At 44.6% G+C, this 17,658-nt stretch overlaps 1 protein-coding gene across 7 annotated transcripts in view; it reads left to right on the forward strand.

Moving 5' to 3' along the window:
• The window catches only part of ABLIM1 (actin binding LIM protein 1), a 241,769-nt gene that overhangs the window by 192,281 nt on the left and 31,830 nt on the right, over positions 1–17,658 (forward strand). For all 7 annotated transcript variants that reach the window (XM_012723613.1, XM_012723611.1, XM_012723615.1 and 4 more), the window contains exons 7-10: positions 5,737–5,824; positions 8,827–8,885; positions 16,509–16,586; positions 17,487–17,642. In XM_012723613.1, coding sequence (XP_012579067.1) covers positions 5,737–5,824; positions 8,827–8,885; positions 16,509–16,586; positions 17,487–17,642 — 381 coding nt within the window. The remainder of the gene's footprint in view (positions 1–5,736; positions 5,825–8,826; positions 8,886–16,508; positions 16,587–17,486; positions 17,643–17,658) is intronic.

The following is a 17,658-nucleotide window of genomic DNA, read 5'->3' on the forward strand; positions in this document are numbered from 1 at the left end:
TCATGTCTAATGAGGAAAAGTTTATATACCATAAAATTTGCCCATTGTAACCAGACAGTTTGGTTATTTTTCTTACATTATATACAGTCCTGCAGCCCTCACAACAAAGCAGTTTCCATCACCCCAAACTGCCTGCTCGCCGTCAATCCTGCTCCCAATCCTACCTCATCCCCATTCACAACAGACATGGGTTATGTGCAATCTCTTTCATTTTGCCTTTTCTAGAAATTTCATGTAAACGGAGTCCTATGATACACTCTCTTTTGTGTCTGGTTTCTTCCACTTTATGTTGCGGTTCTTCTATGCCGCTGCATATATCAGTAATTTGTTCGCATCTAATTTAATTTGTTCTGAGCAATACTTCATTATTTGAATCTTCCACATTTTGTTTATCTCATCGCCAACTGAGTCATTTGGCCTGTTTCCAAAGTGGTGTTTTAGGAATAACATTGCCTTGAAGTTTTGCATGAGTCTGTGGGTGGATATACATTATCATTTCTGAGAGTTGGATTCCAGGACTAGAAATGCTGGATCCCTTGGTTTATTTGTGTTTTGCTTTTTGAAAAACTGCCAAAGAGGTTACCAAAGTAGCTCCACTGTTTAGCGTTCTGACCAGCAGTGGAGGAAGGTTTCACTTTCTCCTCATCCTCCTGAAAACTCGGTGTGGTCAGTTTTTTTTAATTTCAGCTGTTGTGGTTGGTGTGTAGTGTATTTCATTGTGGTTTTAATTTTATTGACTTACTAAAATGATGTTTGAATGACTAATGGTGTTTAAAACATTGCCATGTACTTATTTCCTTTAATGAAGTGTCTACTTAAATATTTTACACATTTATTAAATTGAGTTGCTTGACTTCTGATTGTTAAGTTGTAATAGTTTATGTATTTTAGATATGTATGACTTGCAGACATTTCTTCAAGCCTCTGGCAAGTTTTCCATTTTCTTATTGATGCATTTTTTAAAAGATTTTATTTATTTATGCATACAGAAATGGGGTACAAGCCAGAGGTGCAGGGGTGGTGAGAAGATTCACCAGAAACAGAATGGGGAGCAGAACAGACAGATCAATGAAGTGCACTGCTGAGGGGAGCAGTGGGTGAGACAGGAGAGGTCTGCTGCGCCATGTGGGTCACCTCTAGGGCTGGGATCGAACTCGCACTGAAGCAGCCACAGCTTGGCTTAGCTTCACAGTGCAGCACTCCAACCCACTGTGCCACCAGGAAGGGCCCTCTTATTGGCACCTTTTAAAGAAAAAAAAAGGTTCATCTTGATGACATCCAGTTTATCTTTTTTTCTTTTCTGGACTATACTTTTGAATAATAGCTAAGAAATGTTTGCCTAAACAAAGGTCACAAAGATATTCTCCTGTGTTTTTGTCAGAAATTTTATGGTTTTAGCCTTTAGGTTTATGATCCTAGATTTTGTTTGTGGTGGGAAATAGGGGTTTGACAGGACATGGTGATGCAGTTGTCTTGTCATCATTTATCAGCGAGACTAACCCTGTCCCATCGGACTGCCTTGGCACTTTCTTGAAAACCAAATAACCATAAATGTGTGGGTTTATTTTGGAACTCTTTCTTCAGTTCCACTGACTTCTGCATCCTTTCCAATACCAGTAGCATGATGGCCTGACTAATTGTAGCACTACAGTAAGTTTTGCACTCAGTTAGTTTAAGTCCATGAATTTATCTGACCTTCTTCAAAAATGTTTGACGCTTTTAGGCCCTTTGCATTCACAAAAAGTGAAAGATCAACTTGTCAGTGGTCTACAGTGTGTCTGGAATTTTGGTAGAGATTGCACTGATCAATAGAGGCTGGTTTGAGAAGTACACATTACCAATAGCTTTTATCTAGCCCTGTTAGGGTACAAGCCTGCTTACAAGTTTTCGCACTTAATTCCTTAGATGTGAAAGCAGAGAAGATCCATGAAGAGCCAGTGTGCATTTATGCTGAGTTAGATGCTGCCACTTGTATACGTGTTCACTCCCCACTGAAAGAAGCTAGTGCTCCGTTCTGTACTTTAACCTGCTGGCCAAAGGGACCCAGAGCGTGGCAAGGCAACAGTGTTTTCACAGGGGAGGACAATCCGTAGCCCCTCCCTCTGACCCAGGACGTGGGTTTGGAGCAGATGCGGGCTGCAGGATGCCCTGGTCTTTGTGGCTGGCCTTGCGCAGACTTGCTCAGAGCCCTCTGGGCTTCGTGACTGATTTGTTCTCCTTTGCTCAGGATGCAAACCTGGGGCTAGGCACACCCTCTTTATCCGATGCGTGAGGGTACTGCACCACCTCCTGGAACAGGTGGCTCAGCTTGGGAGAGCAAGTCAGTCCAGTCACATTGGAAGGCTCTACCACTTCAAGGGCAAGTGGTGAATGCAAGGAAGGCTGAATCAACCCCACATCGCCTTCCTGCAGGAGCAGCACAGGAGATTTGCATGTGTCTGCCTCTCACTCCCCACCCATGACCCTTCACCCCTTCTGACTTCCTTGTCTACCATCAAATTTGGGGTTTGAGCACCACCCAGACTGGAGTTTCCCCAATTTGTGATGATCTGCATAGGCTCATTTCACGACTTTTTTTTTTTTTTTTAAAGCTGATTCCTGGGCCCTGAGGACCACTGAGTTTACTCTTACACCATAAAATAGGGCAACTCCTAATCTTAACCAACACACTATCCTCTATATGTTTGCATGGCTGTAATTTGAAATCACTACCAGCCAGAACTGTGCTTGCATGTCTCCAGGGCGGAAAAGCAATCTGTTTATTCTTTGGGGTGTTGTAAAGACCATCCTTGAATCAAATTAGAACTTAAAAGAATAACTACAAACCTGAACCTCCATCATCTATTTCCCCTTTGCAACTGACGTCAGTTCTCTTTCATGCTACATCCTTGGTTTTTCTCAAGGGGGTCTATAAGAAGCCACTGCTTGGATGTTTCCACCCCTAAGTGAGGTGAGTGGGAGGTTTTCCTATTCCAGAGCTCAGGTTCCTGGACGAGAGTCCCTGTCACGCCCTTAGGTGGCAGTTGAGTGGAGTAGACCTGGACCACGTGACCCGGACTCAGCCCAGCTCTGCTTTTTGGAAGCATGAGGGCTTTAGGCAAATTGTTCACCTTGAGCTGCGGTTGCTTTGCCTGCAGACCAAGCTGTAAACTAGCACCTGCGTCACAGGGCTCTTGTGAGACCAGTCACAGCAAGTCCGGGTACAGTGCCTGGCACAGAACCAGGCCCTCTGGCCCTTCAGCGATGACAGTTACTAATTTAAAACCAGGAAGCCTTCCCTGCCTGGCCACCTTTGGATGTGGCCATTTTTTTCCCAGCGAGACTTTTATGACCCATTTTCCCTTTTGTCTTCATCTAAGAAACTCAGATCACAGCAAGTATGTTTCCCTGAGTTCTGGGATCTTTTGATTTTTCTTTTCCTCTGAGGTTTTTGTTCAATTGTTTAGAGATGATGGCCTTCTCTGATAAGCATCCGCAAGTCCTCTTTGGAAGTAGGCAGGCCTAAGCTATAAATGCTCAAAGGCTGGCTTCGGCGGCCATCCCACATCCCTTGGGCTTGTGTTGGGAGAAGAGTACTCCTAGACAAGAGAGGAAAGAGGAGTGGGGAAGGACAGCGAATGCCTAGAAGCTGAGCAAGTTATCTGCTCCAAAGTGAAGCTTAGCTACTTAGTCTTTTCTCCTCCCGGTGGCCTGTACTGTGACTTGGGGCCTCGTCTGGGCACTGAATTCCTCATGGGTCAGGGGCACTGTTGACTTGCTAGTTACACCCCATTCCTATCCAAATTGCTTTTCTGGTGAAGTTGTTCTCCAAGATTGTGGAGGTAAGAGATTTCACATAGAAACATGGAATTTGACAGCTAGCTTGGGCTTGACATAGTCTTGTTCAGCCCTTCACATTTTAAAGATGAGGGGCCAGGGCTTGGAGAGGGTAAGCAGAAAGAAATTGAGGACTCATGGGTAATGTTAAGGAATGATACCCAATCTCTTGATTCCAGGTTTTGTACCCCTTTCTCTGCCTCCTATGTCTACAAGACATTTTGAGAACTACTCTGTTCCTGCAAACAAAGGGTTTCATCCAGAAGTACACTGCTGAGGGGAGCAGCAGGCGGGTGAGGAGAGGTCGTGCAATGTGGGTCACCTCCGGGGCAAAGGAGGGCCCCTGGTCCCTTCAACACCTGCCCCCTCCCTCTCCCTGGCTTGCTCTGTTAAAAAAATAAATAAATAAAAACAGACTTGAAGGGCTGAGTTTCTTGACATGTTCAGCATGGTGAGGTGAACAAGTGCCTGTGCCAAGACTGACGCCCCTGGTGTTATCATGTCTTGTTTCTTAGCACAGACTTTGCCAGTGATGATTTCCAAGCAAAGCCTTGTCACGAGGATCTTGGTGTATCCCCTTCACCTTTATATGACAGTTCATGTAATGCAGTCACTCTCCAGTGCTTATCCTGAGGACCAGGCGGGTGTCTGGAAAGCATCGTGAACCTCACTCATAGACCTCTCTTATGAATGGCCCTGTACCCATCTTCGTGAATTTTCTGGCAGGCACCCCTATGACTGTTTTAGTCCTGACTTCTGCTTTTAAATGACTTCAGTTTTTTCTACTTGATTATCTTGAGTGGCCGATACCATTACACATACTGGATTCTAAGTGGCTTTTGTAGTTTCTACAGGAGTGTGTGAGAACTGAGTCAGTACCTGACCTCTAGTTTCTGAGTGAAATTTCACACAGGTGCAGGTTACAGCCACTTCTGATTTGGGCTCTCAGTACTTCCTTGCACGTGGTTAGTGTAAAAAAAAAAAAAGTGTTCACAGTTGACTGATCAGACAGTTGAACCATAGCATACATTTGATAATCTTCAGTTGGTGAGGTTTTTTTGCTAAACTATGAATGAAAGGATTTCATTTTGTCATATGTGACTCTAATGTGACTTGGCACCTGTCTAGAGAATTGCTCCAGTGTCCGGTGACATTTTGCTTGAGGAAAGTCAACACCTGCTGTGGTGGCATCTGTCATCTTTAGGGATGTGACGTGCCCATGAATAATGCAGAGCCCCCCAGTCAGATGGGCTTTCCAGAAAAAATCTACGACTTCAGCCACAGAGTGTCCTAAGAGAAATTGGGCTCCTTTGGAAATAAAAGTAGTGGGTTTTGACTTTTACTTGGGTTTTCATCTTGCTATAAGCTGGAAGATTTTATTTTCATACTCTTTAGCTAAAAAATCCAGAGCTTTCGAGATGTAGGGACCCTTTTTTTATTGCTTTAGGACAAACCAATATTAGCTCCCACTATCAATTCAGGTGTTAATGCTTGTGAATTGGAGCTCTTTGGAAGATGGAGTGGACTCATCTCAGGCATGTGGTGTGGACTGTCAGCCATCCAGGGAATCTCAGAGCAGGAAAGAAATGGAAGCCAGAACCCCCAAGGAGCAAGTCGGCCTCATTGAGGCAGGCACAAGTTCTTTTTTCAGTGACATGTGCACTTCTTTTTCTTGCCTTGCTACATTGGGTAGAACAACAACAATGCAGAATAACCTTGGTGGAAGTCTGCAAATTGTTTGAGCTCCTCGCATTTCCACTGGGGTTGGCTTTAGCTTCTAGGGCTGGTGGTGTAGAAAGTTTGGTCAACTGGACAATCATTTTTCCTGCCTCAGCTCCTTCCCTTCCTCCCAGCTCCCCAACAGAGACTGGGAGTAGTGACAAGAAATAGACTAAATAGTTCCCGCCTCTTCTCTCGCAGGCAGGTGACAAACATTACCACCCCAGCTGTGCACGATGCAGCAGATGCAACCAGATGTTCACAGAAGGAGAGGAAATGTATCTTCAAGGTAAGCTGGACTCAAGAGTCCAATCATTTCTCCCCACCTGAGAAAAAGGAAACCTTGTTGAGTGGGTTTGATTGATAGTTTTTAGGGAAGGAGGCATTTCATTAGCTGCTACCCAGATCCAAAATGAATGTGGCCAAATGTTACCTCACCACTTAGTATTAATCAGCCAAGCAGTTGATGCGCTGGCAGTGAGCCGGGGTGGGGGCTGTTTACCAGTGAATGTGCTGCTGCTGGAATGAGCGGATGGGCCCAGTGCTATGGAGATGGAAGGCAAGAGGACACCAGCGGCAGACCTCTCCCAGCCCTCCCAGGAATATCCTTGGAAGACTATGATCAAAAGATAGAGAATGTTCTAGAAATGCTGCTTCCTGGAAGCCCATGTTGTCTTTTTTCTTTTAGCCACTATCTGGGAGGGGAATTTCTTTTCTTTTCTTCTTATTGAGGCCTCCAGGGCTGCTTTTATCCAGGCTTTGAGAAGAAAGAGTCTCATACTTGGCAAATTTCATCACCTTTATTTCATCTCATCAAGATGGTGAAGTTCTCACATTGAGAGAATGAGGGAGAACACACCCAAAGCCTCAGGAAGAGATATGGAGACATTCCTGTTGGCAAGGAAGCACACATCAGGGTCATTAGATTTTTTTTTTTTTTTAATGAGAATGATTTGGAGAAATTTTCTCAGTGTTTGGTTGCGGTTAGTTTTTATCTCCTCTAAAATTCTGAAGCTTCTCAGAGACACTTTTGGGGAGGATTGTCTTCCAGTCAAACAGCACCAGCTGTGCAAGCATTTTGCTATTTTTAGCTGGAAAAAAGAATCATTAATCAGACAAGGGCTGATCAGTAAAATTAGCAAGAACCGTAGCAGCTATTGCTTGCTGCTCCTTTTGGTAATTATTAGGTCTCGGCTGCCTTGGCTTGTCATTTCTTCTTTCTCTTTGCATGAAACCTTCTGTATTTTTAATCAGTGGTTTGCTTTGCACTCATTTTTGTTTTTATGCAACTAAGGAAAATCTACAGAAATGATGCTTGAATATTTAATCAAAACCTTGGCTACTCTCATCTCAAAATACTGCTGTATGAGAAATTGATAACCCAAACATCCTTTTAGCTTTAGCATGATTGCTCTGAAAAATGATGATTAAAATAACCACTGGATTTTCAAGGCAAGAAAGACCACCCGCCAGGCACCTGAATCTGTATTTCTCCTGTGGCTTTATAATACACCTTATCCCAGGGGCAAGAAGTCACCTACAGAAGCAGTGGACAGGCATCACTGCATTTCCAGCACATTTAGTCTCCATTTGGACACCAGGCTTTGTTTTAGATTTTAGTAAGTCAATTATAGCTCTCAAAAACAAAGGCCCGGTACACGTCAGCCTGCATCTGCTGGGACTGGACGCTCAGGTTTTTGGTGCACTTCTGCACGTTCACACGGCTCTGGAAGCTGAACAGAGAGCGGCTGTCAAGCTGTGCACAAACACCACGCATTCGTGCTGCATATAAACAACTGTCAGACGGGCCACATTCTGAATTCCGCGCACTGTTGTAGCTCCGTGTGGAGCTGGGCTTCGGTCCCCCTTGCCGGCTGTCTCAGCACATCCTTTAAGAAAGAGCAACTTCCATCTTCCCGGCCTCTGATGTTAAAGTCATCGTTTTTGTGCACTGCTCTCTGGAGGACAACATAACTCTGTACTGACCTGGAGTTGCCGAGGTCTCCAGCTCTGCAGGGCCTTCCTGGGTCCACCCCGACCCCTCGCCCCTCCTCATTAAGGGGAATTCCTGTGCTTGTAGCTGACCTCAGAGGGTCTGTGTGTCTGCCTGGTTTTTATTTCTCCAATGTTCAGTTTCTTTTTTTTTTTTTTTTTTTTGGCCCTGGTTAAACTAGATAGAAATGAAAGTTTAAGAGTAATAAGGTACTATTCTGTTATAAAATATATTCTCCATAGCATCATTTTAATTCAGTAGCATGAAGTAGTTCATAAGTTATTTTACTTTAATTTGGTGCTTTTGCAAGACTTAACAGCTTGCTACTTGAAGAGAAAAGATTTAAACAATGAAATGTAGATATCTCATATACAGAGACTTAATTAGATTTGTATCATTAACTCACTGATTTCAGCTTTGTAACTAAACTTCCATAAGTTATAAGTGCTCCTTTAAGTTCTTCTGCCCACCCTCATATTTAAGCATCCCTGCATGTGAACATAGGACTGACTACAGGTCTGACCTGTAATCATAAATGACACACATCTGGGTACATGGGATCTTACTGGCAGGCATTGGCTTCTTACGAGATGAGAGCTGCCTATTGGATATAAGCTTTTTGCTTAGTTCTGTGATCTTGGTTCCATTCTTGAAAATCCTGCATGTTTTCAGAAAATAAGGTACTAACCCAGGACCAAAAAAAAAGAAAGAAACTTAACTAGTTTAAAATAAAAGACTTTTTTTAGTTAATTAAAAGATTGAAAGTTAACAGGAACTTTCAGATTTGTGTCATAACTTTCAATCTCAAATTCCCATCTGTGTGGATGGCCGTGTAATTTCTTTCATCAACGAAATGCTCAGTGACTCTTGCTTCTGGAGAGAGATGATCTGGTTTGATTTACTTTCTCTAATTAAATTGCTTGGTGGTTTTGATGTTCTATAAACATGGCTTATGCTTACATTTCTAAAATTAAATGCAGCCTGTGGTAAGCACACAGACTTTACTTTCAAAGGACAATGGTAGGGTTAAAAAGACACCACCACCCATTCAAGAACTAAATGTCTCAAATCAAAATCCTCCAGTGCCCAGTTAGTAGTTTCTGTGGTCAAGAATTATGACCTTTATAGAATGTGCTCAGGCTCGATGAGGGTTCAGCAGGAGCTTCGGATGTCAGGCTTCACTAGGGTGGGGCTTTAACTCTCCCCTGGTATAGAGCAGTGGGGTGGAGGCTGGACTGAGGTCTCTCCACTGAGCTTCTGTCCACTGCCTTTACTTAGCGGTGTCTCATGTCTTCCAGGCTCCACCGTTTGGCACCCCGACTGTAAGCAATCTACCAAGACTGAGGAAAAGCTCCGGGTAAGCGCCATTGAGAACTGCGATGCCAGGCCCTCATGGGCACTCTGGGGCTGGATGTTGGGTGACTTTTTTCCAACAACAAACAACTGCTAGGTTCTGTGACCAGGGAAAGAGGGCCTTTCCTACCTTGCTTTGATGATGGCTTTTGTTCCAAATGCCTGTGTTGGATAAAGTGAGTCTTGCCTCGTTAGTCAGCTTCAAAGGAAGGCAGTAGAGGGAAGAAGTCAAGCCCCACAGAAGTGAGAAAACAATTCAACGTCTAGTCCAACATCTGGCGCCCTCCTGGCCAGGCCATTTGCTCCTCAGTCCCTAATGCACCTCTCTGCGCCAGCTCTGCGTGGTGCATTTGGCTAACCTCTTCAGGCCGAGTTCACCAAGAGCCTCCACCTCCAAGAACTGATGATTTGTCATCAGACCTTTGGGGAAGATGGTGATGAGCCAGACGTGTTCGTGTAAACAAGTGTCCTGGGTGGTTTCCTAGCTTAACCCTTGGATAACACGGAAGTGATTTAGTGGTTCTTTGGAATATTGAGCACACAAATAAATAGGCCCTTCTCCCCTCCCACTTCTCAAGCCTTCTCCTGTTCTAAATTCTCAGAGTCCCTCCAGACAAGAAATCCTTGATTCAGAAACAAAGGGTTTCCCCCTGCGTTTTGAAGTATTTTAGAGGCATAGTCACCCTGGACCCAGCTGAGAGTCCCTGCATGTCTTCAACTTACTGGCACCCAAGGGAAAACAGGAATCTGACGGTGTTCCTCTTGGTGTCTAAAGGGAAAGTGTGGCCACTCCCTAGATCTGGGAGGCCAGATCTAGGGTGTCATGAAATGGCCTGTCATTTGTGAAGGTTGACTTGACCTCAGCTGCAGGAATGTCTGTGGGACCCATTGGCTCTGACCACTTCCAGTCCTTCTGCCACCCAGAAGGGACAACTTTTATTTTCCTTTTTTCCCCTCAGTGAAACCCACATGCTCCCTAGAGCTTTTATTCCTTTACTTTTTAATTTTTTCCTCCTCTGCTCGCATCCATAAGATCAGAGGGAGGTTGCCCTTTGGATATCTTGTAATCTCTTCCCTTGGTTGAGATTCTGAATCAAAGCAGTTGGCCTGGAATTCACAATGGGTGTGGTATGCTTTAAGTGGAGGGGATAGAACCACGTTTTGTCAGAATAACTGAAGAAAGCACAAGGCAAATTGGAGAGGAATTTGTCACCAGTATGAGGAGAGTTTGGGTCTCTGTTTCAACCTACAGCTTCAACCTGAGTGAGCACAGCACCCTGCCACCAACCAGACAGCCTCCCACTGGGATTCTCGCTTGTCTGGACCCTTGACCCTGGGTTTTTGGGAAACCAAGGATGCTTGGAAAATTATCTTTAAAAATACTGGAACATCGAAGCTAATAGTCACTTTTATCATAAGAATAGACTTTACAGCATAGCTTGGGTTGCTAGCCAGAAACCACCCAAGGAGTTAGAAATTCAGACTGTCTGTAGTACCATTTTCATTGCTGTTTTCCGAATAATCATTTTTCCTTCATCCTGGTGGAAGTCTTTTGGGAAACGAGAAGAATGCTAACAAGGCCAGATAGACTGGAATGCATCTTTTCTCTGTCAGGGTTGCTTGAATTGCAGAACCTGTTACTAACGTGATTTCTTTTTTTTAAATCAACTCTCCTGATCACATCTTGAGGAACGCTGTATAAGCTTATAAAAACAACAAATCCATCCACTCTTTCTGGCCAAGAGGAGCTATTGTTTTCTTCCTTTCATGCAGTTTTCCAGAGAATTCCAAAACTCTTCTCCTAATGCCAACATTTACCACTTGGGAGGTCAGCAGCTGTCACTCACCTGTGGGATGCCCAGGCGTGAGGAGAGTGGCACACCTCAGAGAGGGAAGGCTCCATGGTGCCCCGAGTGGGGTACGTGCTGGCTCCAGTGGGACCTAGGAGGAAATAGGTTTTGAAAAAAGGGAATAAATCTTGGGTGTTTTTCAGGGTGTGTCTCCAGATCACAAATCCCAGACCAGGCTTTCCAGGCCTTTCGCTGTGTGTCCCATTAGTCAGTTACCATAGCAAAATGAAAATGTTTTAAGACTCTTTCAACAGCCCCACTGAGTAATCCACATTCTTGATATTTAAGAAACTGTGGGGCGTTGTAATAACAGACCCTTACGAACGACTCTCAGTGCCTTCAGTGGCTTCTCCCTTTTCTTTCTATAGAAGGTCTGAGCCCCAGTTAGTGGAAAGCACTGCCAGAGTGTAGGAACATACCGTAACTTACAGGCCATGCTTTGAAACATGGGACCCCAAAATGCACACGTCAACTAAGGTCACACCTCTAGGCACTTACTAGCTTTTCCCTAAGATTTGCTGTTACTTTTCGTTTCTACAGTATTTCTGCATTGAGGTTATTTCTTTGTTCGTTCTTCCCTTTTCCATGTCTCACGCAGCTACCAAACTTCCATCGTTCTCCGTCCGATTTCTTTTATCCCAAAAGTCTGATTCGACGCACAGGACGCTCTCCGTGTCTGCAGGTTGGCGCTGTGTCCAGGCTGAGGCTGGAGCTGCTGGCCCAGCCCTGGGCTTTGTCGCTTTTCCCCTATGCTGCCTTCCCCACATAACCTGGGCTCTTGCAGCTGTAGATGCTTTTTCTCACCCCATGGAGTGCACCTCACATTCTGACCCTGGCTGTTTTCCTCTCTGATCGTTGTTTTCATTTAGAGCAGTGGCTGAAGCGCTGTATTCATGAAAGTGAGCACCCCTTTTGATCCTGTGTTCACACATGTTTTCATTGAACAAATATTAGCCAAGCACCTAGCGATCATGCTGTAGACCTAGCCTTGTAGGGGACAGAGGGCAGATGGCAGATGGCAGGGGAACACATCCCATGGTAGGGAGCACAGAGATCAAGTGCTTTGGGGTGCCAGCACTCCCTAGAGGTGGTCACTGAGTTGAACTTTGGAGGCAAAATAAGATTACAACATGTAGTGATGGCGAGAAAGGGGTGGAACTATGTGGGAGAGAGCAGAGCAGGATGGAGCTGGGGAAAACAGGGGAGTGGGGTGACTCTAGGAAGGAGCAGTCACATGACTGGGGAGGAAACAGGAGACCAGACACCTGCTTGCAGAGGCTTGGACGCACAGCCTAAAGGCTCCCGGGGGAGCTATTCTTACTTCCATTTAGCAGATGGAAAGACTAAGGCCCATCATAGTTAAATAACTTCTCCAGAGTTACCCCACAACTGAGTGAGTAGAAGAGGTAGGATTGGGACTCAGGTCTCCATGAACTTATAAGTGCATGTTCCTTCCATTGTACTGTGAGAGGCTAGTGAGAGTGAAAGCTGGGGATGAGGAGAGCATTGAGCAACGGCCAAGTGTGACAGTTTAAGTACAGGACAGCGTGACATGCAGGACCTGGGGCAACCTACAAGTAGGACCACTTGGCCAGCTCTCCAGAGGAGCAGCCGGGCGGGAGCGTGTCTCAGCAGACTCTTGTGCTGCTTCAGATTCTCTGAGAATCAGCTGAACCCTTAGCCACTAAATTGCAAGTGACTTTCCATAATCCCGTGTGCTCAGGTGAAACCTCTATTGCCACTCCGCAGAAAGCTCAGGGTTACAGTCCCACGCCCCACACCTTTTGCCTGTGCCTGTCAGAACTGTGCTGAGACCAAGAAGGGCTCTGGTTTTGATCAGCACTTATTAAAACTTCACCTTCTTTACATCATTTGAAAGGTAGCTTGAAGCATTGTTTTGGGAGTGGAAAGAACATTTAGAGATCAACCCTCAAGGTTTTTCCAGAATGAAGCTGTGAGGGCTCCACAGGTCACAGCAGCCCAATGTCCTCATAGGTTCCTGTCCTGGCTGAGCCACCTGGGCCCACGATGCTAGTTACTCAGCAACTTGTGTTTGTCATGTGACCTTCACGGAGGCTGCAGCCCCCAGGCAGTTTTCACATACACTGAAATTATGTCATGAATCCGGAGGACAGCCAAAGAGCACCCACCTCTTAAGTGGGTACCACTCAGAATTAGTACCTCTACTTGACAAGAAGTTGACCTTGACCTTTCAAGTAGCTTTCGGAGTTTTCTCCCCACCAAAGTATCCTTTATAGCCAGAAGAGTGTTCTTTTTTGCTAGCCTAAGACCATAACTAAGGGATACATTTTCATGACTTGAAGAAAACTATTACCATCCAGCATAAGCTAATTTTGGTTTGCTCCAGACCCTTTAGTTTAAGAGCTGGGGAGCATCTTGTGAAGTGGTGGGTGAACTGAGAGCGAGAGTTCTGATTTTACTCACTTCTCTCATCCTATCCCGTTACTCAAAAGGGACATCTGGTCCCCATTACCCAGCCATCAATGTTGGTGAAGCCAACTTTAACTTCATCACAGAACATCTTAAGCAGCTGGGTACCTGGCAGAGCAAGGGAGCAGTTGGGCAAGGCTCACTTCACCCATTGCTGTTAAAGAACGTGGACCAGAATCTTCCGGGAACCTGCAAACGCCAAAGTAATGCAGTTCTCAAGGCTCACAGATATTGTGATCTTTTTAGTACTCTGGCTCCCACACAGCTCATTTCGCTAGATAATACCAAATTCCTTTAGTTATTAGGTAGCCTGAATGTTGTCCCAACAGGGGCATTCAGCTCTTTGCCTCAGAAATAAGCCCTGTGTGGTTGTGGGGGAAAATCAAATTTATGGAAGGAAAATCATATTATTTATATTCTGAAGTCTCTCCTCCTTTCCTCTTGCTTTAATTGCGAGTTAAAGGAAATAATGAAAGTAGTACTGCCTATGACAGATATTTCCATTTCATTTACTTGGAAGTGTTTTTTTGTTTTTTTGTTTGTTTTCTGAAGAGTAAGTTTTATCTACAGGTCAGAATCAGTGCTGAGCATTTGCAAATCCTCTTGGGTTTCACTATAAATAAAGCCCATGATATTCCCAGGACTGAGTTTGTAATAATCCAGCATGGGTCACTTGCTTTCATTCTAAAAGGGGCTTCTTTCTGCTGTGCCTTGGGAGGCTGAGACATGAATGGACAGCCAGTCATATGGGCATGAGGTTTTTAATTAACATTCACCTATGATAAGCACTTGCAAACCTGTAACGTACCCAACACACACTGTATACTTTCTAAAAGGAGTTCATTTGAGGTTTTTTGTACATCCAGAACAAAGAAATCATTTTGCTAGTCATTTCCCTAGTGTCACCTCAATACATATTGCTTTATGCCCACTGTCAAATATTTTATTCTTTTTGTCTGACAATTTAGCTGAAGCTATGCTTCGAGTTTATACTGGAAAGACACTGGCTGTAGTAGGCTGATGGCATTTGTGACTCTGCAGAGAAAGGGGGATGTGCCCATTCAAACCCATACTGCTTTCTCCAGAGTTGATTTCACTCCTCCTTGATTGGGCAGTGAATGTTCAATGTATGTAGATGTTCAAAGTGCTCCTGCTTCTGCAGCCGTGATCACCACCTTGTCTAGTGAGCTTCCTGAGACAGACTCCTTCCGCTCAGCAGCACTTTGTACAGGTGCCAGTCAACTCCCACCAGCAGCTGCCCCCCAGATGGTCCTGATTTGGGGACCAGGTACCTGTAGTTTCTCTCTCCTTCTTAAGAGCATGATCTTGGATGAGTGCAAATTAGATGAAGTAGTTATGGCACCCCCTGTTCCTGCCAATGGGGAAGGGCAGGGGCCAGTGAGGGCTTTCCAGCACTTTCCTTCTAAGGGACCAGACATGCATGGTGGTCCAGAACTGAAAGTAAATGGAAGCTGTCCTTCCTTTTACTCTCCATGCAGAGCCCTGGTAAGTATTTTAACTGGTGGATATTTAAAAATGATGAGAGCCAGAGTAGAAACACAAAATATCCTTCAGTGTAACTTTCAGTCTAGGAACTGCCTTCTAAATGACAGGACCAATGGACACTGTCAGACAAAGTCCATGTGGAGGGAAAATCAGCTGAAGGGAAGTTAGTGGGCTTTGGGGGAAAATTTTAGACAAAAAGCAAAAGGATACATATTTTCAAGCCTGTAAGATGAGGCATCAGTGTCATTTTTCTTTTTCCTCTTGAACTGCTAGTCTTCTGGTAAGAGTTCACTGTTGAATTTTTTTCTTGAGGAATATATACCGGCAAGAATTTAGTGAAGGGGTTAAGGACTAGGGTTCTGCCTGTGGCTGCCTTGCTTCGAGTCCCGAGTCTTTTCTTTCCCTGTGGCTGGAAGTAGAGTGCTTCATGCTCCACTGTAAAACCAGTGAGAACAGCGCCTGCGTGTGGGATCTTGAAAAGGTTAAATGGGAGCAAGCCCAGAGGTGCTCAGCCTGGGACTGAGAGGCAAGATCAGTGTCAGGGTTCTCTGAGCTCAGTTCCACTCAGTTCTACTTGCTGAGTATCTGTAGATACACGTACTGAAGAAGAAAAGGCCGAAATTAGATGTTCCACGAAATGGCTGCATAGAGGGAGCAAGTGTTCCAAGATTAGGACTTTGGCTTTCTTTGGAGAGTTTTCTGGAGGTGCCGAGCAGAGGCAGGAGGCACTCAGCCCTCATTTCCACATTCCCTCCTGCTCCTGTATCACCAGCCCCTATCAGGCTCTCCGCACGTTTATTATGAAGTTTCTTTTAGCTTCTCCAGTGGCCGAGTACTAACCTTCCTTCAGGGTCTCTGTGGACTTAGCCATTCAACTTGTGTCACTAACATGCAGCAGATTGAGTGTGTGTTCATGGATAATAATTCTAACTTGTCCCCTCAATACCTGTTGATGCCTTCTATGTACCTGGCAAAAACAGTGGGCTTATCGCTGGTGAAAACCTGGAGCCTCGTGGTCAGAGATACTGATGTTAAAGGGGGACCTGGATATAATGTAATCCCCCAAAATGGACTTAACAAGTTTTATTCATGAATGAAAACATAGAAATAACACAATGGAAGGAATTAACGGGCCCCAACTCTGCATTAAAAGATCAAGGATGGTTTCTTTGAGGAGGTAATATTTCAGCCAAGGCCAGGGAGGAGAAGAACCAGCCACATGAAATTGGGGATTAGAGCATTTCAAGCAGCTGGAGCGGCAAGGTTACTGTAAGAACCCCAAGTCAGGGCCGTGTACTATATTCTGTGAGTGATGATGGGTTGTAGGTGAAGAAGAACAAGAAGGTAGTGACAGTGACCCCAGAGTCCTGGGAGTTGTTTTTATTCTAAGAGAACCCTGAAGCCAAACAGGAATCACCAGTTATGTTCTTAAAAGATCTCTCAGGCCACTGGGTACCCAGTTGGTTTGAAAAGGCCGAGGCAGGAAACCCACATGAGGAGACCTGCTGTAACCCAGAAGTGCAAGGTGAGGCCCAAGCCAGGATTATGGCTGGGGAGATGGAGAGAAATGTATTTAAAGATAAAGCCAGAAAGTCTCACAGGATACAAGGAAGAGCAGCTACAGACAAAGGTCCCCCACGCATTTCTAAGCTTGACGACACGAATTCTTGTTCATCTTTCCTTTTAGATTATATTCGCTCTTATTCATAAAAGTTGCATCTTTCCCGTTTTAACCAGCTCAGTGTTTAGTAAAGCTTAGGACGCTGGCAGTCTTGACTTAGAAGCCTTGGTCTGTAATCTCACCAGTCACTATTTTCCAGCCGACCAGGACGTCCTCCGAGAGCATTTATTCCAGACCAGGCTCCAGCATCCCCGGCTCCCCCGGTCACACCATCTATGTAAGTACTGACTTCTGGCTGAGACACCGGCACACACTGTGTAATGGAGTGGATAATTCAAAAGGATTTCTCTTTCTGTCTTGCAATCCCATTTTTGTTTTCACAGATTAGCCTTCTCAATCACATTTCTTGCAAATAATTAAATTTCTGTGTGGATTTGACCAGTGGTGGTGTGATCAGTGCTCTAGAAATCGCAATAATGTGCAAACTAATGTTGGGCCTGGCTCACGTAGAGATATTTGGGGGCTGAGTATTTCTTTTATAATGCTGATAAGGAACGTTCTAAAATTCTCTCACGAAAGTTTTTAAATATTTAGTTTCTTAACTATGCAATTCTCGTTTTTAGCCATCTGAAAAATTTTTTCATCATCAATGAGCTTTTGCTTTTCTGTAATCAATTACAGAAATTATCCTGATTGCTTCCAAGGCTTTCCTGTTCGATGAATTCTATATAGACTTATTCCTGACCTTTCAGCATCTTTTTTAAAAATGGGCATCTATTGGCCCTCCCTGGTGGCACAGCGGGTTAGGACATAGTGCTGCACGCTAGCCACGGCTGCTTCAGTGCAAGTTTGATCCCCGGCCAGGGAGGTGATTCACTTGGCACAGCTGACCTCTCCTGACCCGCCCACTGCTCCCCACTCTGTCTCTGGTGAAGCCTCTCACCACTCCTGCACATCTGACTTGTACCCCAGTTCTATATGAATAAATAAATCTTTTTTTTTTTTTTTTAAAGAAAGGGCAGCTATTTAGGGAGTATGACCATGCTAAGCAAGATGTCTTGGATTTTGGTTATTTTTAAGGCCATCACTTTTTAAGCAAGACATGCAATGTACTAGTTGTAATTCCTCAAAGAAATGAGATTGCAGAGAAATTTTTCTTTCTGTTTAACTTTGCCAGGCAAAAGTGGACAATGAAATCCTGGATTACAAGGATTTAGCAGCCATTCCCAAGGTCAAGGCAATTTATGATATTGAACGTCCCGATCTTATTACCTATGAACCTTTCTACTCTTCGGGCTACGATGACAAACAGGACAGGCAGAGCCTGGGAGAGGTAATAATTTCTGCAT

Source organism: Condylura cristata, unplaced genomic scaffold (assembly GCF_000260355.1).
Source record: "Condylura cristata isolate star-nosed mole 26May11 unplaced genomic scaffold, ConCri1.0 scaffold00011, whole genome shotgun sequence".
Classification (NCBI taxonomy): domain Eukaryota; kingdom Metazoa; phylum Chordata; class Mammalia; order Eulipotyphla; family Talpidae; genus Condylura; species Condylura cristata.